This window comes from Hesperophylax consimilis, chromosome 29, assembly GCF_061612785.1.
Source record: "Hesperophylax consimilis isolate HC1 chromosome 29, BYU_Hcon_1.0, whole genome shotgun sequence".
In the NCBI taxonomy this organism is placed as follows: Eukaryota; Metazoa; Arthropoda; class Insecta; order Trichoptera; family Limnephilidae; genus Hesperophylax; species Hesperophylax consimilis.
Window position 1 is genome coordinate 14,449,126 of NC_142864.1, and position 26,838 is coordinate 14,475,963.

At 33.0% G+C, this 26,838-nt stretch overlaps 1 protein-coding gene across 7 annotated transcripts in view; it reads right to left on the bottom strand.

The window, feature by feature from the left end:
• Positions 1-308: 308 nt before the first annotated feature.
• The window catches only part of LOC149409902 (latrophilin Cirl-like), an 847,643-nt gene continuing 821,113 nt past the window's right edge, over positions 309-26,838 (bottom strand). For 5 of the 7 annotated variants that reach the window (XM_089649262.1, XM_089649260.1, XM_089649261.1 and 2 more), the window contains 12 exons: positions 24,867-25,034; positions 24,190-24,312; positions 23,786-23,985; positions 23,164-23,291; positions 22,279-22,504; positions 21,518-21,683; positions 18,210-18,424; positions 17,253-17,350; positions 16,507-16,675; positions 15,165-15,440; positions 6,064-6,516; positions 309-3,150 (listed from right to left, as the gene is read on the bottom strand). In XM_089649262.1, coding sequence (XP_089505388.1) covers positions 2,470-3,150; positions 6,064-6,516; positions 15,165-15,440; positions 16,507-16,675; positions 17,253-17,350; positions 18,210-18,424; positions 21,518-21,683; positions 22,279-22,504; positions 23,164-23,291; positions 23,786-23,985; positions 24,190-24,312; positions 24,867-25,034 — 2,903 coding nt within the window. In that variant the 3' untranslated portion in view covers positions 309-2,469. Of the gene's footprint in view, positions 3,151-6,063; positions 6,517-13,434; positions 13,793-15,164; positions 15,441-16,506; positions 16,676-17,252; positions 17,351-18,209; positions 18,425-21,517; positions 21,684-22,278; positions 22,505-23,163; positions 23,292-23,785; positions 23,986-24,189; positions 24,313-24,866; positions 25,035-26,838 lie in introns of all 7 variants that reach the window. The other 2 variants (XM_089649264.1, XM_089649263.1) reach the window with 2 other exon arrangements.

Sequence of the window (26,838 nt, forward strand, 5' to 3'; positions counted from 1 at the left end):
TTCAAAAAATGTAGAATAAAATAAATATTTGAAATACAAAAAAATGTGTGTATTTAAAAAGCAATTATGTATTGAAATAAAAATATAATGGCAAATCTTAAAAATATATGTTTTACTAATTTGATTTAATCCCATAAGCATATTTAAAATTGAAAAAATATTGATTAATTATGTATTTAAAAAAAAAAAATCATTAATATGCATCACATGTTTTAAAAATTTCAATAATTTGCATTTGAATGGAAAAAAATGATTATATATATTTTTTAAAGATAAGATGATAAGAAATAATAAAGAAACAGTATTTTTGTCTTAAAATAAAAATGTACACATTCCATATATAAATATATAATTCCACTAAACGTCTTACTGCTACGAATCACTATTTATATTATTTTATTTGATTCCTAAAGATAGATTACAAAAAAAATCTTAACAACTTGTTACAACATAATATTATCATTATTTACAATTTATATAATCTTTATATTCATAGTGTGTTGTTACATTGAGCTCAAAATGCAAAAAATGTAGCAAATAAATAAATAAATAATGTCACTTAAATGCAACACTGATTTAAAACAAAAATAATGTTGTCGAAAAAACATCGTTGAATCTCTCTCAGTTACACTGTACTGTTTATACAGAGAAGATAAAGAGAAGCTATCGGTGGTACGCTTTTAGCAAAAGGTTCCTAGTTTGATTCTCTGCAAATCTAATTTTCTGTTCGCCTTTAATAGTATGTATTTATGAATTCATTACGGTCGTAGTGATTCCCAAAGTTTGTAATATTGTACATTTGGGGGAGCACTGGAGAGATTCAGTGGAGCTCTTAAGGCAGTGAGAATACGTCATTTCCCTACATGTTCCACTTGACAATAGTATACAGTAAATGCATTGTAGCAAGAAACATACTAATCCAGATGTTTTTGTTTCCAAGGGAACAAAAACTGCATTTAAACATCGGTCAATTTTCAAGATGGCAGTTCTGAACAAATGCACTTTCGGTAGTATAGTTTCATTTCTGTTTTGCAACATAATCAATGTTATTTATTGATTAAAAAAAAGGTATTTTCCTGAAGGGTTAAATAAAAATATTTTCGAAAAGCGGGTGGTTAGACAAAAAAGTTTGAGAATCTCTTCATTTAGAGTTATTAATGAATTCTGAGTTCTATATAATTCATTTATTCGCTACAGCTTTTCCGTTAAAAATAATTAAAAAAAACAAGTGACTTTTCAAATAATTTACAAAATGTTTCAAATTTACAATTCAACCTTTCAGCCGCATTAATTTTTCAACGAGATTTTTCATCTCGATAAAAAAATTGCAATTCTTAATTACTTTTACTCTTCTCATTTTAAAACCACTACAGGGTGATCTAAAAGTATTTCATATTTACAAGTCACAAATTTCAACTACCATTCGGTTATGGCAAATTTTCTTTTACTCACTAGAGTTTTTTAAAAACTATGTACAAAAAAAATCTACCATATTACGTGTTCTAGCATTCGCAACATCAAATCTGTCCACAATTCTAATGAAATCTTTGTACACTAAAATATTACCTTAAGGCTATGTTTTTAATTTAAAAATGGCTACTTATTTCATAACATTATTTTTTTTCAATAAGATTATATTTTTATATAAATGTCCATTCACTTTTTTACAAAAACACTGATTGTACGTAATAATAAATCACTTTTTCATTACATTTATGATAATTTCTTGTAATCTTTAAACAAAAATTGCATTAAATTTAATGTCTTAATTACGAAATATTTTCAGAAAATACTTCGCAATTTTTTAACAATTTTCGTGTCACAATATTATTCCGTGATAATTTACATTAAAAAATCACAAATAATATGATATTTATTATGATCTGGAAACATTAAAATTAAACACTAACTGCAGAATAAAATATAAAATGACTAAAATATCTAATTACACAAAGAAAAAATATCACAATCCATAACGCTTATAATATTTAAAAATAAATTGCATTCTACAGCTGTGGATCTGTTTGAAAAAGAACAATATTAAAAAACAAATTGATGATTAAATAAATATGTTTTTAAATACGATTACAAAAATCTTCTTGAAATATGGAGGAAAAACGTCAAAGATAATTAATAATTATATGAAAAGAAAAACAGAACAGTAATATTTTATTAAAACTATTTCTGATTCTAATGAGGTGTTCTCGTTAAAAATGTACAACTGTTTCGCTTGCTGACGGCATCTCAAGCCATTTGTTTAAAAATTAAAAGCTGAACACTATGCACTATGGACTAAGGAGTTTGCCAATGAATAATTGTTCATCAAACCTAAGCAAGAATTCACATGAAAGTAAGTATGATTGGTAAATATCTATGAAATAATTATAATACATCTACCAAAGTATTAATATGTTTTATTGCACTAGTTATGTATTGTAGCTCCGACGTTTTTCTACGTGATTATTGCGTCTAGCAATCACTGTATGGCGGCAAAACACGCTGGTGTGTGCCGTGTCCGTGGCCCGGACAGAGAACTTTGCTCGTTACGTCATTGTCAGACTTCAAGACCGCGGCGAGGGTCCGCATGTTGCTAGGATCCTGTGGGTGGTACGCATACATCGGGCGTTCGGCGTGTCGTTCGAGGCTGTCGTTCCATCGTGTCGTGTTATATTTTCCATGCGGAATCTGATGTTCGAGAGGCACAGGCGAACGATCGTATCGGTGACGATCTCCCGGACTGTACGAAATTAGCGGACGGTGATCTCCGTAAAACTTGGCTTGGTGTCCGAGTTGATCGACGGGTCTTACGAAAGCTTCTCCGTGTCCGGTAGAGTTATCGTCGGACATATCTGACATCAATGTTTCATTTCGTTCGATTTCCTCGTAAACAGGATCATCGTGGATGTCACGGAATTCTTGTTCGCTGCCGCGTCGGTATCCAACCCGTCCGATTTCTGAGTAAGTGTGGGAGTGGGGGTGGTAGTGGTGTTGGCGCGGGTGTCCGGCGGCGGCGTTGTGTTGGAGGCGGACAGAGTCGGTGTTGTGATGGCGTTCTCGCGTCCGGTTGGGGTCGCGGCGCGGATGTTCAGAGTGCTGCAGAGTTCCGGCTGATGTCATCATCACTTGCGGTTGGTGTTTAGAAGAAGTGCTCTAAAAATGAAAAATCATTAGATAATTAATACCAGTTTCAGTAACACTTAAGATTTTTATAGAATTTGACTATATTATAAATTGCTGCACTAAGTGATTTCATGTATCACATAATATTTAAATGCGAATGTACATTGTTAATTATTTTGATAGTTTTAGATAATGATTTTTTTTGAGCGAATGGAAGTGGCATGCAGTCCATAGAGGACATTATTTTATGCACCACCCAAACATTATAAAGAAGGAAAATAGGTCAAAAAATTTCAGAAAGACAGCATTTATAATTTTCTCGACATCCAACAATTTTTAATAGGTCTTATTAAAATAAATGTTTGATAACGAAACTGACAAAATTTTACGACAATTATTAGAATTTATCAAGTCATTTTAGAGAAGAGAAAGACGTTTCAAAAATTAAATCTTAATGTATAATTTTAGTATCAATTTCACAATGATCATTAATAATACTTATAAAATAATTGTGAAATATTATTAAATTTATTTCTTAATAATATCAGTGTTTGTTCATTTGCTAGCAGTATTTGTTACAGATATTGCTTTCTAGGCCTGTAAAAGAATTCAATAAAAAATATTTTTTAAATCAAATTAAAGCAGATACTTTGTTAGTTATAAAACAAACCCCAAAATTAACTGTTAGTTATATTGATAATAATTTAGTTTTTAAAAAAACTTGTCAATGCAAATATTTGTTATTAAAATCACAATTAGGTTCATGGAAACTATTTAAATGAGCATCAAATTAATCGAATTAGTCGCCAATCGATTTAATAATTTAATTTATCGATCGCAAAAATAATAAATGGATCTCAAAAATAATAAATGGAAATCAAAAATAATAAACTGAAATCAAAAATAATAAACGGAAATCAAAAATAATAAATGGAAATCATAAGTAATCAAACTGAAATCTAAAATAATTAATAGAAATCAAAAAATATATACATGATAAAACCGTAATGTGATCAATAAAGACATTAATAGACAATTTTCAGAATTTTGGGCATCAAATCTACATTAATTTGGTGTTCAATTATCATATTTTACAAACCATGGTTTATTATCAATGATAATTCAATAACAACAATTTAACACTTTATAAAAACGTAACATTTAATATTGTTAACTACGAATTGTTTTTAATTATTATATTAAATTATCATTGAATTGCTGTATTAACTTTTAAAGCATGTTGTTAGTAAGCAAATCAAAACAAGCAAAATTAAAGCACTTTAGCAGAACTTTGATAATGATGATGATGATGATGAAAAATGACCAACTGAAAAAAAAACTATTATTTTCAGAAATGACAAAACCAATTCAAAAAATAAACAATGTTGACGAATCTGAAAAAAAAATCTAATTAATTATGTCATAAAAATATTCAAACGGTTTAAAAATAATCTAGATTGAATTTCAAATTATAATTTTCAGAATGTCTAAAATGACACCCCTTCATAATTTATTCGTTAAAAAAAATCATGCTACCATAATAACAAAATAACAATATGTAAGGTCAGATTGTTTCACAGAATTTGAACAATTTACCAAATTTCAAGTTCTGTAAGTTCTATTAAAGTTATTATATCATTATTGTTGTTTCACATAACTGAAATGATAACAGAAAATAAAATAGAACTGATGATTTATTCAAATTCTGTGAAACAACTGGCCCTAAGTATTTATAAAAATTATGAGAAAAGAATGTAAGATAAATGCAAAAATATTGTGCAACTACAAAATTATGGTAATCATGCAACAGACAGCAAAGTTCCTTTCCACATTATTTAGCTAATAGTTTAATGAGATTTTTTTTAAATTTCAATTCTTAACCTGTTGACTGCCTATGTAACCTGTATTTCCCAATTCCCGGCAGAACGCAATTTCTAATCCATGTCACCAAAAGGAATATTATTTTTCTAAGTGTGAATTTTTTTAATCAATAATCACTCAAAATACTTAAAAAGGCAAGTTATACATGTTAACACATTCACAAACACGTCTATTGAAATCGTTTTAGAGGAGATGTGATATGACACAACGTCCATTGGCATTATTTTAAAAGAGATGTAATATACGTCCATTGACATTGTTTTAGAGGAGATGTGGCGTGACACAATGTCTATTGACATTGTTTTAGAAGAGATGTGATATGACACAACGTCCATTGGCATCGTTTTAGAAGAGTTGTGATACGACATAAACTCAATTGACACTGTTTTAGGGGAGAAATGATAAGACACAACATAAGTATTCATCTTTTAGTCAGGGATGCGATACGACGCAACGGACAGGGAAGTCAAGATTTGTATTGTAGTATGTGGCCTATCTATTTGCGTCACAATGCAAACACTTCTATACTTGATAGTGTCACACCTAAGGTTTACATTTTTAATTATTGATTTTCATTAACTCCACAAAATACATCTGTCATATGACAAAACACATGTGACAGCATGTGTGGTATCACGAACCTCCATTTTCCGGCTAGTGTCCATCAATGTGTTAATACCCCATACAAAAAATTATGCTACAACAATCTTAAAAAGATACATCTTACATCATACATCTTTGAAGATTTAACCGTTGTGGTTGTTTATTTTTGTCATTACAAAGAGTATGTATTTTGTAAGAAACTTTATGGTTCTCTTCAAGAGGCTGTATCGATAGGCATACTGCTGCTGCATAGCTTTAATTAACTTGTCACTCTTTCTCATGAACGATGCACGTAACACCAGAAAGAGACAATACAATGGAGCTCTCAGCAATAGTACCCTTATAATCTATTGTCATCATAACTGCATTGCTTAAATTTGGAATGGAACTTAAGATTTTTTGCATTCAAGCTTCATGCTACGCACTCTATAAAACAAAGCGAATGGTCCTCTGTCTCACCTTCCAAGTGCCGCTCATGGCGGTCGTCGAGAGGGGGTTCTGAACGACCCCCCATCCCTGCTCCGTCTGTTGTACCGACATCTTAACGGAAAAGCATGAGGGCGATCGTGACCGATTCGAGTTATGTGAATTATGGGAATTGTGCGACGTGCAATCATTGTAGTCCATCTGAAACTCGACTGGAACAGGTGTGCCGACGCGGTTGTTCTGATTGGAACTATTGCTGTGGCTGTTGATCATCTGACTGCCTTGGTTGTTGATGGAGGGCATGCTCAGGGAGTGGGGGGTCTGGACTGCGGAGTCAGGGGCGTACTGCGGGTTGGTGAGGGCGGGGTAGCTTGGCTCCTGGCGCCAGGGACGCGGGGAGTCCAGCTGATGCTGCAGGCGCTCGCATGTCTGCTGCTGAAGTTGCTGAAGCTGCTGCAGCTTCTCCTGGTGCCGGAGAGTGTAGCGCTGTTGACGGGGACCAGGGTTAGCACACACACCAAGGAAGAAGGATGGCTATATGAAATGCTTTCAAATTATGCTATTTGGATTCTCCTAACACTAGAAGTTTTGTGTAACAGTGGACCTCGCGTCCGGTACTTAAATACCTACCTAACTAACCAACAAACATGACAGATGAAATGCCAAATGGTGGACAACAGGACTGCTATGCTAGTCAGCAATAAGTTTTTAAGATTTCATTACATTGGTTTCTTGCAAAATGTTCCAACACAGATGTTCGCCCCGTGAGCTTTTTTTGATATATTTAATTTATCTATTCTTTTTACATATTTCAACAGATGTCAATAGAATAAAGAATAACCTACATTTTAAGCCCAGTTTAAGTCCTATTTGACCTATACCTTCAATCTGCAAAATACTGATTTGACATATACCTTCAATCTGCAAAATACTGATTTGACTTATACCTTCGATCTGCAAAATACTGATTTGACATATACCTTCAATCTGCAAAATACTGATTTGACTTATACCTTCGATCTGCAAAATACTGATTTTATCTATACCTTCAATCTACAAAATATTGAATTGTCCTAAACCTTCAATCTGCAAAATAATTATTTTATATTTTTTGTCAATTATAGACGTATGTGACAGCCAGGATTAATAAAAATAATTTACACCTTATTTTATGTTATACACACTGTCCAGAAACTCGTAGTATAAGCGGGAAGCTGATGAATCCACATCACATTTGAATTCGATTTTATGAAACATCAAATTTTCTAGTAAATCGAGTCTGAGGTTGAATTTTAGAGGTCAAATTTGAAAAAATAAGTCGTTGGGTGTTAATATCAGCTGTTTAATGTATTTTAAAATACATCGAAGCGTATACCCGGCTCCAAAAGTGTTAACACTTTAAATGTTTTAGTCAATTCGTGAGAAATAGTTTGGATGCAGGTGAATTCTCTAGTTGATGTTTTGTATATTCTTGTCAATTGATATCTGTATCTGTTTTTTCTCCTAAATAAAAAAAAAATAATAAAAAAATAAAAAATAAAATAAAAAAAATGCAAAAATAAAAATTAAATGTTCATATTGAACTAAAAAATGTGTTATTGGATTCTCTGTGACGTAGATCCACCAGTTTTCCACTTATACTACGAGTTTCAGGACACCGTGTATAGCAATAAACACATAACTATAATATTTAGTTAGTAATAACGTAGATCACTGTAGAAATGTATTATAAATTTGTACAGCGCCCTTGAGGTGATTTCGCACAAAAACGGCGCTATACAAGTCATCCAATTATTATTATTATTATTTGTATATTTTATTACATCTGTTGTTTTAAATTTATTAACTTGATTGATTTGATTTTAAAATTTCGTTAACTTAAAACAGAATTCTCCATTTTGTAAAAGCTTAAATCAATGGCGAAGAACAAAGGAGCATAAACCAAGTATCGATATAGTACCTACTTGTACAGAACCACGAAGTATTTTTAACATCTTTATAAAAATTCCAACAAATTCATTTCAAAGCATTTCATTTAACTACAGGCAAGAAAAAGATTTCTCCAAGCGCTTTGCAACCAAAATACATCGGAAAATAATAAAATTAATTTTCAAAATACAGGGGGTTTGGCAATCGAGGTATCCCTTTTCCAATCAAAATTATCACATTAATTACCAAATTCGCTGTATATGAAATAATAATGTTTTTTAGACAGAAGAAAGACAAATAGCTAAAGCAATAAATATTTTGGTGTGCAAAGCGCAAATACACATTGAGGGGTCTAAAATATATTTATTCCATTCACCACAATACAGAAATGTTCAGTGATATAGAATACAAAAGATTGGCTACCTAGACACAAATTCTTACCACATTTAAATAGTCCAGTTTGTGTGTAGAGTTGACTAAATTTCAAGTGTATTCTTTACCACTAAACGTGACCCATAACATACACCATCAAAGCAAGCATAGAAATTTTTATTAAATTATTTATTTTAAGTTGTTTACAAGTATTTGTTTCAAGTCATTAAAACCAAAAGGTAATGTGTCCAAAAAATGTTTTCGTAAAATTGTATGCATTTTTGGGTGACCGGGTATGTCATCAAAATGACAATTCAACACACCTCCAAAAAGTGATATAAAGTCATGAAAAGTGATGAAACAAAAACTAGGTTGAATTTTCATTTTGACGAAATATCATGGAACTGCATTTTTGTAGGCCTAACTCAACGCCGACATGTCACCTTTTTGATTTAATTATCATAGAAAGCATAAAATGTAAACAAAAATTTGTTAATATTCTTTGGGTACCTAAATATATTTCTGAAATACTAAAAGAAATGCGAGGAAAAATACATTGCAAAAGTTAAAAAATTACTTAAAATTGAACCAGAACTCAAAAAGACGTATAAATTTGTTGATATTATTTCCCCTACACCAATTCTGCAATATTTCTGGAAAAAACTGATGGATCCTGGATTAGTAGAATACGAAAAGGCACCTATGAATCTGAAAAAGAAAATAGTAGAAAAAAGAAGAAGAAGAAGGTAGGTACCAGACTTTAATTTGCAGCAAGGTTAGGTTAGATGTCACTGATATGTACTAAAATACAAGTGTAATTTATTGTATTTTTGGCAGTTGCGTTGTGAAAAAAAAAATTTAAATTTTACTATAATTCAAAAACTATTATAGATAAATAGAATAATAATAAATTTAAAAAAACATAACAATATTTCATGACAGTGAAACGAAATTAGTATCAATAAATAAAATAAAAGTATAAATAATGGATTCGCTCAGTTCGGCAAACATCTCTCTCAAAATTAATGAGATATTGAAGCAAACATACATCTCCCTCAATATTCATCTTTACATTTAAAAGAAAAAAGTTGCTAGAAATCTTGATAGAAATAATTATGTTATACAATAATCTTCACTAAAATACTAACTAACCATCACGCCGTTTCTCCGTAGGGGTAGGCAGAGAGGACGGACCGCCAAACAAATCGGTCTTGGCACACACTTCTTGCCTCATTCGCATTCATACATCGTCTCATACATACTCTTGTATTATTCTGACTCTTGACATGGCCCGACTCAAATATCTGATTCACTTGATCGTGCCATGTCTTCCTCAGGCATCCCCGGCTTCTATATTTTTTTCCCTCATTCGCTCTACACGCCCAAACCATCTAAGCGTCCCTTTCTTAATCTTACTCATCATGCTTACATCAGCCTTGCACTCTTTACAAATCTCAACATTTTTCACACAATCATACTACATGGTTTTACCACACTTACGCCTCAAGGATCTCATTTCTACAGCATTCAGTCTACTTTCATCCTTTCTCTGCCAGTTCCATGCCTCACTTCCATATATCAGGGTAGGTACCAACATTCCATTGTGGACTGCTAACTATAATAAAGATAATCTTAACTATAATAATTAATATGGTTGTACATATTTAGCAGCTCTAGTTAATGATCTCTGGCATCATGAAATTTACACTGCTATGCGTTGGATCTATCTGAAATTTCAAGGTTATCGCAACTGTTTTCAGATCGCAATGTCAGCTTTGAAATATATGCAAAATGATGTCATATTATAGTTAGTTAGTTATATATATTTTTTAATTAAATTTGATTCAATTATGTACTATGAACTTTTGAGAACAATTTGAAAAATTCCACCGAAATTAAAAAAAATTTAAATAAATGATATACGACATAAATGAATGATAAATGATATAAGATACAAAAAAAAAATAGTTTCATAAAAAAATTAAAAAATGTAATTTAGTTTTTTAGGTTCATTAAATGTAACAAACAACTGCCAATATAACACAATAAAATATATTTAAGAAAGAGATTATGTTCTACCAAAATTTGAGAAAGCCACTTTCCTTTGTCCAAAATCAAAAATAATTATGATAAATGATATATAAAAGCTCGCAGAATTAAAAAAAAAAACACCAAAAAGTTAGTTAGCGAAGGGTAGAGGTAAATGTTAAAAGAGGTTTAGCAAACAAAAAACGCTGAAATGTTTTAGGTTAAGAAATAAGAATGTTTTTCATAATGTGCTTGTTTTAAATGTCAACAGGTAATATTCAGATATGCTGGACATCGTTAATACGCACAAATTATTAAAAAAAACTCTTTGTATCAGTACAATTACAATGCAGACCATCTATTTTAGTCTACGGAAACGCAAAATAATGCATTTTAATAGCTATTTTGTTATAATCAAAATTGATAAATTCGTTGTGTTCACTTGGCGGTCATCTTGAATAATATGAAAATAGGTTTTTAGGTTAGTTTTTTTTTCTTATATTAATTTTTTTAAAAGAAAAAAAAACTAGCCTAAAAACCTATTTTCATATTTCAAAACGTGGCGTAAACAAAATATGTTAAATTATCAGTTAATTTGTTTTTAAGAGATAGCTATTTAAAAGTAACCGACGTTTTGATCATAATCAAATGATCGCAAGCAAAAAGATCATAATCAAATGATCATATATCTCAAATGGTCGTAATCAAATGATCGTAACTCTCAAATGATCATAATCAAATGATCGTAATTCTCAAATAATTGTAATCAAAGGATCGTAAGCAAAATGTTAGTAAGCAAAATGATCATAAGAAAAAGTGATTGTAAGCAAAATGGTCATAAGCAAAATGATCGTAAGCAAAATGAACGTAAGCAAAATGATCATCGGCAAATAAAAAGCAAATTGATAAGTAAAAGATCATAATCTCTCCTAAGCGCATTTGACCGTATTATTTGTTTGGAATCATTTACTTATTAATTTGCTTTTTATTTGCCGATGATCATTTTGCTTACTATCATTTTGCTTACGATCCTTTGATTACGATCATTTGATTACAATTATTTGAGAGTTACGATCATTTGATTATGATCATTTGAGAGTTACGATCATTTGATTACGACCATTTGAGAGTTATGATCATTTGATTATGATCATTTTGTTTGCGACAATTTTACCTATAACTCTATTTAAATGCATTATTTTGATTCTCCGGTGACTGAAAAAGTGAAGTAAATTATTATTAAACTGATCAAAGTGTTTTATAAATAATTTGTGGATATGTCCAGAGTATTTGGATATTTACCATCAACATATATGACAAAACAATCACTTTTCAATTGTCAATAACTAAAACAAGGGTAACTCATTGTGAGAGAGAGTAATAAAGAAAAAAGGTCGGCCACCGATCAGATGGCCTGACGATTTAAAGTGAACTGTCCGCTTTGGATGGGTGAGAGTTGCAAAGAATTCACAAAATTGGAGATATTTGAGGAAGGCAAAAATCTGGATGCCAGAAGACTTATAATAAAGAAACTTAGCAAAAATCCTTTCGTAGAGGATTTTAAAAGTTAGCAAAAGCAAATATTTAAAACAAGAATTGTTAAGACATGGCCTTGGTGGGAAGAAGGCTCCGTTAGTTATCTGGGGAGTTAATTATCATGTTGTAGAACCAGGGGATCTAGCACGATCAAATCGATAATTTAACAATATCGAATCGATAGGCTTAACTTCTAACGATTTTTTATCGAAATCGATAGCCAAACTGATATAGACATGAAATAAATAATCATTTTACAATGGCAATACTGGTGGATCTGTTTATGTATTGACATTCCTAAATGCCAACTCAAAAATGAGTAAATTGACAATGTCGAACTGAAATACTAACTTTAACATACATCAGCAATCCGTACAAACTTTTTGGCACTAAAAACGAGTTAATTAGTTAACGAGGTCTTTGGCCATAACTTGTGATATTTGAACAACTTTTGTTTCTCTAACTTGATTGACATCTTTCAAATCTAAGGGCTTCGTTAGTTCGCCTCCTTTCATGAATAAGCAAGTAATTTTGTATAACGAACGACATTATTGAAAAAGTTGTGTATATTGACAGTTTAACTGGCACCTGGGAGGCTGCGCTAAAAGTGGCGGTTTTTGTCTACAGAATGTCGGAATCATATGCTTGTTCATCCTCACTAATATCGTCATCTAATTATAGGTGTTGACGGATTTAGTCAATATCATATTGATAGGGGGTTTTATCGATTGACCGTGCTAGATACCCAAGAGACATGTCTAAGCACCAAATGACAACCGCATTGAGTTTTTTTAAAGGGACTGGGCTATTGTCAAAGGGATAAGGTGAAATGTGGGATATAGCACAAAGGGTCTTTGGCCTGAGGATAGACATTCTCAGCCTCCACATTAATAAATAATAAGCAAAATTTAAGCATTGCATTTTTAATGCATTTTAAAATATTTGATACAGGAACGATATCAGATTCCAAAAAATATAGAAAACTTGTTAGTTGAGGGTTAATTTTTTGAAAAATACGAAAGAGGAAAAGACAAGAATCAAACTACTTTTTTGTTAATAGAAAAAAGACCTGTTTTTGGATGTGAAAAATTGATCTGACAACTTACCATAATATTTGTTTTATTATTTTATAATTATTTCATTAAAAAATAATAAACACAAAACAGACAATAATAAAAATGATTATTGTTAAAAACAAATAATGAACACAACAAAATGAACAAACACTGATTGAAACAGACACAAAATGATTTATTATAAAATGGTTTGATTTGACCTTATAATAAAAAATGTTAGAGCAGATAATTTATTGTTGATTAATTACTAAAATATTAAAATATAAAAATTATGGAGACTTTTCAAATTTTGTAATTCAAAAAAAAAATATTATTGCCGAAAAGTAGAAAAGACCGTCATGCCAGAAATAATACAAAAGTGACTTTCACAAATTTTGAAAAAAAAAATTGTAAAAAAAAAAAAAATTTATCAAGACATCATCATAACCTATTTTAAACAAATTAAACGCGTGTGTAAATGTACCTTGCTGCAAATTGTGTCTGTATCCGGGCGGTAGCCTCGAAGATCCAGTGTTGAGTGGATTACGCAGGTGCGACATTGGGGCTGAGACATTGGACGAAGACCGCTCGCTGCTATTAGGCGAATTAAAATACGCCCCGCTCTGACTGGCCGGTTCTCCCGGTGAATTATTGTACTGCGTCGAATTTCGTCTATTCCTGTGTTGATGGTAGCTATGGGCCGCAGCCGCCGCGGCCAAACTCGCCACGGCTGCGTTATTTATGACGTGATTGTTGTTGTGGTTGTTATTGTTGACAACGACATTCAGGTTGTTGATGACGAGGTTGTTTGTTGTCGACGCAGAAACGGACGAACTGTGGCCCTGTTTTGTTTTCAATGGAAAGTGAACAAAATATAAATTATAAATAAACACCAAATGCTTTAAACATTAGACATACCTAACTTATTTTTTCGATGTAATTAACACATTATGGTTGACTCATAGATAATAGAAACAAGGGATATGGGCCATGAACCAGCATTAGTGTCGCCAACATCGTTCACCGATACTATTGCAAATTGCATCTACCCACAGCATTGTTTTTATCTGCACACCAAAGGCAAAACATTCATTGCATACCCGCTCTGATAGTCCCAGCAGTTTAGTCATAGCTCAGTGACAGATGGCAGCTTCCGTGTCACATCTCTCTTTGTTTCTATTACGTATGTCGAGGACTAAAAGATATACAAAGTTATCTACAAATAACTTACCAAAAAATTTGAGGGCTAAAGTCAAATATGTTATCTACAAAAAAACAATACCAATACTAACTGAGCCCTTATGCCGAAAAGCAACAAAATGTAAGATAGAGAATTCTGAAATTTTGGCTGTTAAACAATTTATTTGACTGTAAAAACCTTCCGGAAGAAATTCTCTAAAAGGTAGTAAAAACCCTGTCAAAATCCGTTGCGTAGTTTAGAAGAACTAAGGGCACAAACAGACAGACGCAAACACACGCAGAAATTTTCAAAAATTTTAAAATTAAAAATTTGAGACATGTTAAAAACACATAAACAAATAACACAATGCAGAATTAAAATTTTATCAAACAAACTGTCAGTTTCAATTTAGTAATGGCCAACTTGCATAAAGAGCGCGCTCACTCACTATAGGCCTTGTACTGTCGTACTTGTACTGTGGGTTAGCTGGAAGAAATAGCATACAAGCTATACCCCTTGTACTCCTGTAATACCTTGTATTTTTGTGCAATAAATGTTTTTTGAATTTGAATTTGTGGTTGAGATTTAAAAACTTTTTTTGCTGTACATGGCACGTAATTTGAATGGGTCTGCACAAAAACAGCGTTATTTCAGTAACGCAATTATTGATATGTCTTTTTGTAGATAATGTTATTTGACTTGAAGGCCTAGAATTATTTTTATGATTTTTCTAGTTAGCGTTGTTTGACTTTAAGCCCTAGATATTTGGTTTAGCATATCTATGGAGTGGATTAAATGTATATTATATTAAAAAGAGCCTGAGAAGATTGTTATTTGTATTTATGATTTATAGACATAAATGATGCCTAACCTAACCTTTATAACATATATAGTATAATACATATGTGATACAGTAGAAAAAATCACCTTCCCTCCTAGAAACCATGGATAAAAACATAACATTTGAAACAATGCATCACTGTAATGTTTATATTCCACCCACAAAATGAAAATCAAATAATAATTCAACATACAGATTGGTGTCCATCCATGGTGTCGTCGAGTCTGAGATCATCGTGCTGACGACGTCCCTTCTGGCCTGAACCCAGTGGGCCAGAACCCAGCGGGCCAGAACCCAGCGGGCCCGAACCCTGCGTGGTGCCGGTCTGGCCTGAGCCTGAGGCAGGTGGCGAGGTGCTGGAGCCGCCAGCGGTTGTGGCAGGGGCAGGTAAAGCTGGTGCGGGAGCCAGCCGCGCACAGCACGAGAGCCAGGGGTGCCGACGGCCGAGACGACCGCACTCTTTTTGAAACTGAGGAAAAAGGTTGGCAATTAATGAACTGTTCGTTAAAATTTGAGACAATATTGTTTTCGGTAATTTTTTTTTGAATCCAAACTACTCCCAGCTGTTGGAGGCAGTGAGACCATGGTATCCCCACAGACCAAGAAAAGGAGAGACATGCCCTAACGTAAAATCTGAGTATCATTGCGACGAGCTGGAGGAAAACAATCATTTTGGCACCAGGACCGTCAAGAGCAAGAAAAGTAAAGTTCACTAAAGTAAGGTAACAGTTGGAACCGCTGTCCATCATGGGATTTTTCTGCGCAGGGTCTGAATGTTCGTTATTAACAGAACCGGCTCAAATCGAGTTGCGTAGCGCCGCAAAAGCTAGTGAGGTGAGTAAGAGTTATAAGACATTGTTTATTTGTAAAAGTCTACAACTAAATATTGTAACAAATATTCAATTTTGGAAACAAGCCGAACCTTTATGCCCCATTTGGGATTGTAAAGTATTCATGCGCCATTGTAAAAAGGTTTAATTATTCATAAGCAGATTACATTTTCGAAGACTAAATAGTGATAAAACAATACGAGCTGCCAGATGCATTTATTGACAAATCATTGAAAGGAAGACGTACACGCTTCTCCCCGTTCGGCACAACTTGGTATGTTCCTCTCTCCTTTATGGACCATCTATGGTTTTCTTGGTCTGTGGGCCCCAATTTGGGAATGGTAGTGTGGAATAGGAAGGTTGGCTATTAAGATCTGTTTACCGAACACGGCTAAAACCATTTCATATAAACAGAGAGGCTTACATGCATGGAATAAAGAAAAATGATCTACATTGTTATCAGCGCAAGCGATTCTGATTTTGTCCCCTATACCTTCAAAGCATAAAGGTTTAAATTGCATCTCAAAAAATTCCAGCACGGCTGATATTAGAAAGATCTTCAGAGACCTATCGGCAATTTCAGTTGTAAAAGGAAAACGTTTCCTGAGCAAAATCAGCATTCGACTCGTTTCCCGTTCCCGTTCTCCCTCACCTCTTTAAAATCAACATTGAGTAATTTACAATAAAATACATAGTTCAACTTACAGCTTCGTTCAGCAGACAGTGGCAGACGAAGATGAGCAACCCTTGGAAAGAGTTGAAGAAGGTGAACAGATAGGCAAACACAACTGTCTCCTCGCTAAGGTACAGCAGACCGAAGGTCCAGGTCAGGCCCAGCACCACGGCCAGGAAGATAGAACTGCGGAGCCATACCCTGGAAGGAATAACGTGATTAGTTTTAGTATAATATGGACGAACATTAATTATTACTATTAATAAGGACACGATTTGCGTACATGGGTCCTGTAAGCATTCAGTCCTTTTAACCCCTGGAGCAGCTACAAGTATTTTTCAATCTATTTCTCACAAACTGTCAAAATGCAAATTGCGCTATTTTTGAACAAATTTCAAAATAAAATACTGTTTTTGAACATATTTACTGGTTTTAAACATATATCAAAATAAAATACTGTTTATGAACATATTTCAAAATAAAATACTATTTTTGAACATATTTTAAAATAAAATACTGTTTTTAAACATATTTCAAAATAAAATACTTTTTTTGAACATATTTCAAAATAAAATACTTTTTTTGAACATATTTCAAAATAAAATACTATTTTTGAACATATTTTAAAATAAAATACTGTTTTTGAACATATATCAAAATAAAATACTGTTTTTTAAAGCAAATGAAAGAATCATTCAGATTTTAGTATTATAAATCGACATATTAAATTTTTTAGGAAAAGTTTAAAAAAATGTAAATCATATTAAATGTTACTTACTTTATTTTGTACAATTTGTTATTTTCCTTGGTTTTGATAGACACGTTGGAGTGGTGGCACATCATGTAAATTACCATACACAGGCACACCCAGTTGGCCTGAAATACAAGCAAACAAACACCTTTTAAAGCGGATTTTGATAGAAATTATTGAATGGTGCACAATCGGGAAACACTGCAAACCTGCGCCCAACATTTGGGCACGGTTGACACTTTGTCACATGAGAATGGGTCGCTTCTACAAGTTTAGCTTTGGAACGATTTGCCTCTGTATTTCCTTCCTCCTACAACATGGGACTCTTCCAGACCCAGGTTTATTCCTTTCCTTTCCTCGAAAAAACTCTTCACACGTCATCCCCAAAGATGACATAGGCCCTGAGAGAAATCATTTTCCTCAAGGCCTTCTGAGAAGTTAAAAAAAAACATTCCAAGCCTATTAATATTGTCTTACAATTTATTTATCATTAATATTTGTAACATTTTAATGCTCTGAGCAAAAATTTGGAATTTAGAGTTTTTAAAACATCTGCCCATATCATTGATACAATGTAAAAATAAATAGGACTGTGAAAAAAATACAAAAAATATACTTATATTATACTTTAAACCTACATAATGTACAAATTTTGCTATTGATATTAATAAAAAAAAAAATAAAAAAAAAAGAAACAATAAATAAATAAAATTAAAATACACATAATAAACAATAGAGGTCCAAAATGTAATCCTTGGGGAATTCCTTATGGTACATTATAAAAATGTGAGGAGAAACCTTTAGCTCTAACTGATTGACTTCTGTTTCTGACATATGATTTAATCCATCTCAGAAGGTCCCCATTCCTCACAATAATAATAATACTGCAGGTTAGTATTGACCACTTGCCTCTGTTTCGAATGATTTATAATCTCTTAACCTGTGTTTTATCAGTATGGAATATGTATATATTTTATAACTCACCAAAAGCACTAAGGCCACAGGCACCACAAACGCCAGAATGAAGTAATTGTCGGCTCGCAGCCAGCAGTGGCGCTCGGTGCCATAGCTGGCAAAATCCACCACGCCACTGACCACCACTATGATCAGTGGCACCACGTACGCTGCGGCGTAATACCAGCGCGCCCGGGCACGCTCCGGCTCAAACACTTCTACCAGCATGGCATACAGCTGGAAACCTGGGAAATAACACTGGGATTGTTTATTCATTTTCGGGATATCGACATTTTACAGCACCAAAGTTAATAGAGTGCTCTCTCACTAATATGACACTCCCAAAAACCGGGCAAGTGTCCAATTTATTAGTGAAAGCCGCGGATTATAGTACGCACTTACAAAATATACTAAAATTTAAAACAGATATTTCGTAAAAACAAACAAATACCGCACCGCTATCGATCTTTTGTAAAATTTCCATTTTTGGTTTAAAGTTAAAGTTTCATATTTATGCTTGCGATAAGATTCCAAATTGTAAAATTATCCAAACAAAAAACGTGGCAGAACGAAACTAACAAAAACATATGTGACAGATGCTAGAATACACAAAGGACTGACGGAAATGTCCTCAAACAACAATAATGAACCCTGGAGACTGGTAAAATGATCAGCTCTAGCAAGGCGTATAGTAACTGAGCATATAACAATAAGATAAGAGATAACCAAACCTACCAGTAAACAAAGCTTGGCGATCGAGTCTAGGCGCGTGGCGAACTACTGAATTTGACATACGAATACCGGAGAATAAAAGATCTTGATTTTGTTCTTTCAACTTTTTTCAACTTTTGACAAGTAAAAATATCGGCGGATTATAGTAGTTATAATCAAGCGGCGAATTACAGAGAGAGTATATGTAGAATATTATATATACACGGTGTCCGGAAACTCGTAGTACAAGCGGGAAACTGGAGAATCTACACCACATGGGGAACCCAAATAAACATAAAGTTTTTTGATTTGAGCATTTTTACAAAAAAAAATATTTTTCGGCTATTTTAGGGTTAAAGTTTTTTCTGGTGTTTAGGGTTGAACAACAGATGTTTTAACCCTGCAGAGCAGAAATATTTTATGATTACACCGGATTAAATGAAGGGTGATTTCAAAATAATGCTTCAAATCCGATTTTCTTCATTTGTTTTACTTTCAAATAGTTTTAATTAGTTGGGTACTTTGATCTTCAGTAATAATTTATAAGAATTTGATTAAAAAAAAAAAAAAATCAACTTCTAACTCGATTTACTCGATAACGAAAGCTCAAATCAAAAAAAAATATACTACAAAATCAACTCCAAATGTGATGTAGATTCACCAGTTTCCCGCTTGTACTACGAGTTTCCGGACACCCTGTATACATAATATCATGTCTTTTAGAAATTACATTATTTTAGATATGTTTTAACTATTTACGTTTCATTTACCAAACATGTAATATAATTATTTTCTACTCTCTCACCGCAATGTACTTACTACAGCACATAATACAAGTACCTATCATATTATTAATTACTTATAAATAAGTACATTAATGTACTGTACACTCCTCTTCCAAACACAAGCTAACGCTTCCATGGAAGAGTAGTATTCAAACCCCATAATATGTAGAAACAGAATGTAAACACTATTTCCTAAATTAATTACGTTATATCTTTAATAAAAAATAAATCAAAATATAACGATAAATTAACACAGATCTCCTCCCTGTGACTGCACCTCTAACACTAATAATAAGCTCACTAAGTATTTAAAAAAATAACTCTTTAAGTGATTTTTCACACAAATAGTGATTTACATACTATTCAATTAATATTATTATTACTAGATAAGATATTATAAACTAGCTGACACGCGCTCGGCGTTGACGGGGTTTATCCTTAGGAGATACACTTACATACCGCGGATTTTTCTGAAGGCCTTTTTAAGATATACAATTCCATAGTACAATATTTTGATGTATCTCATAAGGTTTAGTCAGCGTTAGCAATGTAGTGCTCATATTATTTTTACGATTTGATTACAAAACATAGACTTTTCTCTACTTTCTACAAATATAAATTACATTTATTATATATATAAACCTTCCGAAAGAAATTCTCTAAATGATAGTGAAAACCCTATCAAAATCCGTAGCATAGTTTAGAAGCACTAAGCGCACAAACAGACAGACACGGATAGCGACTTTATTTTATACTATTTAGAAAAGTGGGAATAACAAAGTTAGCACAGTAAGAAAAATATCAACAAGAAATCTATTGTGATTAATGAGATGGCAACAGATCAGATCAAGTATGTTGCACTTTAACATTTCGTCTCACCGCATTCTCTCATGTTCGAAATTCGGTAGCTTTAGTATTACAACCCATTTAATTCATTGTCAGGTTAATTTTATTCAATTTAATTATTGCAGCAGCATCTTCCTGCATAAGATCTGGGAACAATGCAAGGTTGAAAAATGCATAGTGGATAAGATATAGAAAGGAAGCTTACATGGTTTGAACATGTAGAGAGGATGAACAGCGAAAGAATATATGACTAACTAAATTACAGAAGAATATGTATGGTACAATGTATTAACCCATTGGCCTCAAACGACGCCGTCCCGGCGGGTCTGGTGTCGTCGGCTTAAAAACGAAAAAGGGATACATAGTTGACATCTGTGTTTAAAATTTTAAATGCCAATCGCTCTGTAGATAATTAAGCATTCATTTCGTAGTAATTGGCAGGACTCCGTTGGTACAGTTTTTTCCTGATATTTACGATTGAAATTTTGTTATATTTCAGCGTCATTGATTTTTTTTTTAAATAGCGTGTGGTTCGGGAATTGACAAGCTTGTTCGTAAAATGCGTGGTGGGCGGCTAACATCAGCCCAAATTGAAATAAAATATATAATGGTCATAAGTATGATTAATGTAAAACTTTTCTTAATCCAATTATAAAAAAAAGAAGAAAAAAATGGTTTATATAAAAAAAATATTTTTATATCCTCGTTTAATCATATTATTATTATTTTTTTTTAAAACTGCATATATTTTTTGCATACCTTAATTCAATGAACGAGTAAATTTAAAAAAATTGTTTCGTTTGCATGTTTAGTTTAAAAGTTATGTAAGATTTAGTACCCCACTGCAGATTTAAAACTTCGGTACAAAACAATTCGGAGGCCAATGGGTTAATGTGAAGAAAGCAAGGAGTGTGTGTAAATACGGAGTTGTGTGGCTGCCCATCCTCTCTGCCTACGTCTACGGTGAAACATTGTGATGGTTTGTTAGTTACGTACCTTCCAAAAACATCCACGCGAAAGCTGCCAGGAAGAAGTAATGCAGAAGAGCAGCGATGACCCCGCACACATCACGGTTGTCTGTCCTCTCGATGCCAAACATGAATATGACCTCCGCCACCAATAAGCAGAGGCACAGATTCTTGTGGATGGTGGTGCGGTCAGACTGGAGAAGAAAAATCAGTGTTTTAAAAAAATATTTATATACTTTCCTTAACAAGGGTATTTTTGTGTACTTTAAGGCACAAATTTAATTTTCTATTACGGTGAGATAAATGATTTAAGCAGTATTATTATATATATTATTAAGAGGCAACACCACGCTTCGTATTTGCATCCAAAAGTTTATAATAGACATTTTCAAATACTTATCATGTATCCCAAAAACTCATCAACTGAAAATTTTACATATTTGCCAGAGCTTTGTCAAAGTTTGTAAATTTTTTATTATGTATTTTAAATGAAACAAAAAAGTAAGAATGTTTTTAGTTTTGTATAAAGTATTACTTCTACATAATATGATAAAAACAATAAGATTTTTAATTATATTTTCAATTGCATATGTCCATTTGTAATATTAAAATCTAAAAGAGATGTTTATCTGCTTTCAAAAACAGTTCAATATCATTTTGGTATACATACATACATACAAAAACAGCGAAGATGTCAATCTATTGGTAAAATTCCTAAATAAACTCAAAATAACCCTAGATTTTAAAATAACAAAACGTAAGTATAATAATAAATAATAGGTTTGTTACCTTCATCCCTTTGAAGCAATGGAACACCAGGAATGCAGCCAGCAGCGCAACGATGCTCACCGAACACCCAATGGTGGTGAGCAGGTGCAGCGCGAGGCGATGCGCCGGGGCCAGAGGCACCGCGCGTACATCCATTAGCAGCGCAAAGTTGGTCAGATGCGCGCACAGACAGCCCGTGTGCGTGGCATTGGTCCATTCCACGCGGCACCCCTCCGCCGACCACACGCTGGAACAAAATTACAAGTTTTAACCAGTGGGTAATTAACTCCTCTACACGAGATACCACACGGCTCTAGCACAGCATGACAACCATTGTTCCATTGAATGAAATTTATAAAACAGTAGATATAATTAAATACGCTTTACCGTAATACTTTGCCGGCGGTAAAATGACTTTTGCGCTAAATTACTACTAGAATAGCTACTTATATTCAGAGAAATGATTTTTTTCTCCCTAATTTTATAAAAAAGTGTCTGTGCAAGCGACGTGAATTAGATATTTATATAAATCTACATTGATTAATGAAATTTTGAACAATTGACCTTCAAAACAAGAGGAAGGTCACCGCCTACATGAGTTTTCTAAAAACACATGCGTATTCGAATTCAACATTGTGTCAAAATTTCAAAGCAATCCGTGAAGAACTTTCGGAGATTTAAGATTAAACGAACATTCACATTTTTATTTGAGAATGCAAGGAGCATTTTAAGGTTCAAAATACCATAAAATCGAGTCAAATGCATTGAAGGTAGAGCTGCTAGCTTATAAGCTGGTACTCATGCAGATAAAAGTTGGAAAGATTTCATGATTAAAACTTATTGCTAAACTTTTAAATGTTTAAAAAAAATTTATGTAAAAGAAAAGATATTTTCATCAGTACTTACTTGACGGTGTAATCCCAAAAGACGCAAGTAGGATTGGTGACATTCTCAGTGCGTAAATGGCGCAGGGTCAACCTAACGGGCTGTGACAGTTGTATGTGTCTTCCTTTTCCCAAACTGGCAGAGATAACCTGGAGGAATAATGCAAAGGATTATTAAAAATTACAGCAGTCAAGTTTGCCTGCCCTATGTATAACATCAAGACAATGTCACCTCACATAATATCAAAAATTGTATACAAAGTCATCTCACATAACATTAAGCTTCGACAAAGTCACCTCACATAACATTAATCCTGTACAAAGTCACCTCACATAAAATTAATCATATACAAAGTCACCTCACATAACATTAAGCTTAGACAAAGTCACCTCACATAACATTAAGCTTAGCCAAAGTCGCCTCACATAACATTAAGCTTGGACAAAGTCACCTCATATAACATTAAGCTTAGACAAAGTCACCTCACATAAAATTAATCATATACAAAGTCACCTCATATAACATTAAGCTTAGACAAAGTCACCTCACATAAAATTAATCATATACAAAGTCACCTCACATAACATTATGTTTAGTAAAAGTCTTCCACATTACCTCAAACCTACACCAAACAAATCATTACCTTTGAATTGATAACACGAGTCACATTATCTCTGTCCTTATTGATCTGAGGGTGCTCTGCCCCATCCCCGAGTAGAGGGGGCCCCAGAGAGGCGCTCTCGTCCCGCAGGGGTTGCGGGGGTGCCGCTGGTGGCTGCAGGATCTCTTCCAGACGGTCAAAGGCAACAAACACTATACGAACTAAGCCCCCTTCCGAATTATCTGGAAATTTAATTACATGTTAGGATTACATAGTATCATGTATTGTATAATATACAAGAGAAGCAAAGGAAGATGACTGACGCGTTGGAGACTTATAACAAACATACTTACATTTAAAAATACATGTTTTAGGTTAGGTTAGATATCAGACTTATATTTCATTTTCATTTATTGAAAAAATTCAACATAAAACATTTGACTCACCGATAAGAGCACCTCTCGGCAAGAATATGGAGTCCTGACTCGCAGTCCACTGTTCCCTGGCGATAGCTGAGGGGAACTCCTCAGTTTCCACATTTCTGGTCTCTAGAACCCTCACCGAGAGCACTGCCAGAAAAATATGACATAAATACATATTCACTGAGGTATCATATTTATATTAAAACTAGCGCAGACCCGTGAAAAATCACGGGATATTCTGAATTCTTGACAGATCAGTTTCTATTTTGAAATTTTTCTTTTAAAATATTACACTATGTATAGGTAGGTACTTTATCGCTTGTCTGAATTCTTCACACAGTCACACGTCCAATTTTGAAAATCACACAAATTCAAAGCAAAAGTTGTAGAGTTTATTGAACCGGAGTTACAGAGAGACAAATGGAACCACAATAGAAATTATTTTTTTAAGCTATAGGTAAAAAAAATGGTAAAAAAATCGTAAATATAAAGCTTAAAATCAGCGTACCCAAGTACTTTCAGCTTACTATTTAATTTCTATCAAGAGCTATTCTGTCAAAAAATACGATAAGATTCCATTTTTTCTCAAATCTTTTCAATTATTGTTAAAAAAGAACAAGAGTGTTAAAACTAAGATAAAGACTACTAAATAAACTACTAAGTAAATACTAATACATAATAGTAAAATTTTAAAAGCTTACATATATTTTTGACTTGTTGTACAATTGTCTTCTCCCTCAGAATGGCCTCGGCCAATAGGAAAGCATTTTCTTCTAGACCAATCAGAAGAGAGGTTGCCACTCTCATCTGTGCGGGGTGACTTAGATCCTTCCAAGATGCCTGCTGAGATGCATCCAAGAGATTTGAACCTGAAAAAAATATATATTAGACTACATAATTGAAAACAATTTTATTTTTGCTATACCGCGCCAATGTTGGGATTTAGGGATGCCCCTGTGTTATGGGGAGTGAATATTACAGATTGAACATTTCCATAATATGCATAATAGTTAGTAAATTATACAATTCAGATTTAGTTCATATTTTATGTGACAAATAATCCATTAATTAATTAAACATTGATTTAAGTATTATATTTTACATAAATTAAGTCAATTGAGGAATGTGAGAGATGTGTGGATGGAGATTAGGGGTTTAAAGTGTAGAATGTATGGGTGTTGTAATTGAAATGTATTGCAGATGTAAGGATCCATAGTTGAGTTGAGGTTTTTAGGATATCAGGGAGAAGATTGAAGGTTTTGGAAGTTAGGTAGGTGAATTGTCTTTGTGCTGATGTAGTATGAGGTTTGGGTACATTATAGTGTTGTTTGTTTATATTTCTGGTGGTGTTATTCCATTGTAAGTTTAGCAACCATCTTTTGACGTATGTCACAAACAGAGATGTGCTTCAAATAAATCCATTTAAAATGGAAATGCAAAATGGGTATTTTCCATTTTGCATTTTAAATGCTTTTCTAAAAACCATTTTGCATTTTAAATGTTTTTCTCAATGCATTTTCCATTTTAAATGCTTTTTTGCAACATTCTTCCTACTATCTCCACTCATCTTTTTTTCATAAGCCCCAAATATCAGTCGGTCCTCAACCTCGCTATGAGAGATAATTTACATTTGTAAAGTTGCTCCCTGGTAGGAGCCCTGGCAATTGTGTGATACCATTACAAAAAATACAGATTCAAATACTGAACATGGGGCCATGACGCTGTAATATTAAATAGCAGTTTCTATGTTTTTACGTTGGCAACATGTCAACATTAGTCCTGCGCAAATCTTTTGTGGTTTCATAATCTGTAGTCGTGGTGTTTTTGGATTTACCAACATGTAATATGTTTGTTCTACATTGATGTCCATTATTAAATGACAAAATTGTTTAAAAATTCTATAATTATTTTAATTGTTTGACCTGAGAAACCATTTTGCATTTTCAATGCATTTTGAAAATAGGTATTTGCATTTTGCATTTGAAATGCTTTTCTAAAAACCATTTTGCATTTTGCATTTTCAATTGGAAAAATTTTGACCCATTTCCATTTTGCATTTCAAATGGTTTTGGGTACCCATTTTGCACATCTCTGGTCACAAAACAGTAAAACTGCTTCCTATAAAACCCTGTTTATGTACCTCAAATTGTAATATATGTACATGTACCTCAAATTTGTAATATATTGATGCTTAACCGTTTCATGGAGAACATGAATAAATTAATAATTTAATAAGTTGGGAAGCGAAGAAATAGGGGAGAAGTATCTGGGTATTCTAATCTAGTCATTAAACCAAACGAAAGCCATTCTAAGCAATGTTTTGATTCTAAATAGTGGGATCTTACTGGGGCAATACTGCTGTCATAAGCAAAAAGGCGGTTAGGAATCTGTAAGTCACATTCTGATATATGAGACCTTTCACTTATTATAATAAAATGTACATCAGAATGTGACTTTTACAAAATTCCTGCCTTTTTGCTATGACTCAAAAATGGAACAGTTGTTTTTTCTTTTTCTTTTTTTGTGTGAATACCGCACAAGAGTTCGAACTGCTTCCGACTGTCCAGAGCCAGTTGGACTATAACATCCCAAACTGGGGAATGCTGCGAGGCTGAAGGAAGAAGAAAAACCTGAGATACCAAGCTATTCAGATATGTTCACCAAACATGACTA